The sequence below is a fragment of the Seriola lalandi genome, unplaced genomic scaffold (assembly GCF_002814215.2).
Source record: "Seriola lalandi dorsalis isolate HSWRI2012SDOR001 ecotype SW California unplaced genomic scaffold, Sedor1 jcf7180002045256, whole genome shotgun sequence".
Classification (NCBI taxonomy): Eukaryota; Metazoa; Chordata; class Actinopteri; order Carangiformes; family Carangidae; genus Seriola; species Seriola lalandi.
Window position 1 is genome coordinate 1 of NW_019515824.1, and position 620 is coordinate 620.

At 54.8% G+C, this 620-nt stretch overlaps 1 protein-coding gene across 1 annotated transcript; it reads right to left on the minus strand.

Moving 5' to 3' along the window:
• Window positions 1-7: 7 nt before the first annotated feature.
• LOC111648663 (ceramide-1-phosphate transfer protein-like) lies at window positions 8-569 on the minus strand. The gene is made up of 2 exons (XM_023398434.2): window positions 352-569; window positions 8-251 (listed from the first exon to the last, which is right to left on the minus strand). Exons 1-2 carry the CDS (start codon window positions 525-527, stop codon window positions 23-25), a joined length of 405 nt encoding a protein of 134 aa, XP_023254202.1. The 5' UTR covers window positions 528-569; the 3' UTR covers window positions 8-22.
• Between the last annotated feature and the right edge of the window lie 51 nt (window positions 570-620).

The window sequence follows — 620 nt, forward strand, 5'->3', positions numbered from 1 at the left end:
TGTACCATCGTGTTGTTGTCGGTCATGGCAGCTCCAGCATGTCGTGTTCGGCAAGTATCCGTTGAGTTTGTGCGTGCACCAGCGCCAGGGCGTGGATGATGATGCGGAGCACGGGCGCAGCCTCTTGCTGCTCCTGGACACACACCAGCTGCAGGAAGTACTGTCTGTCCGGTAGGGCGAGGAAGACGAGCTCGGCGGCCTGACGGAGCACCCAATGGTGGTGGGGGGCCAACGCCACCTTGTAGGCGTCTCTGAGGGAAGGAGACAAAAGACGGACTGAAGGTTTTACACCTTGACCAGGCGTAAGAATTGTCTTGTGGTATATTCGACGCTCTGTGACGAAGTCGTTACCTGCTCAGCTCCCCGGGCGTTTTGAACCGTCCATCTGCGTCCGGTCCTTCAGCCAAACCCTCCAACATCAGCTTCAACCACAGCAGAGATCGATGCAGCCTCAGCAGCGTTCTGCAGCCCGAATCTGTTCGCCAGGAGAAGTTGACCACACCCGTTTTTAGCTCCGCCTCCACCATGGACCGAACCGACCGATACACCTCAAGAGGAAAAATCAGGAAACTCACTTCCAAACTATTTTTTTTAAATATCCAGACATGTTTTGTGACTCT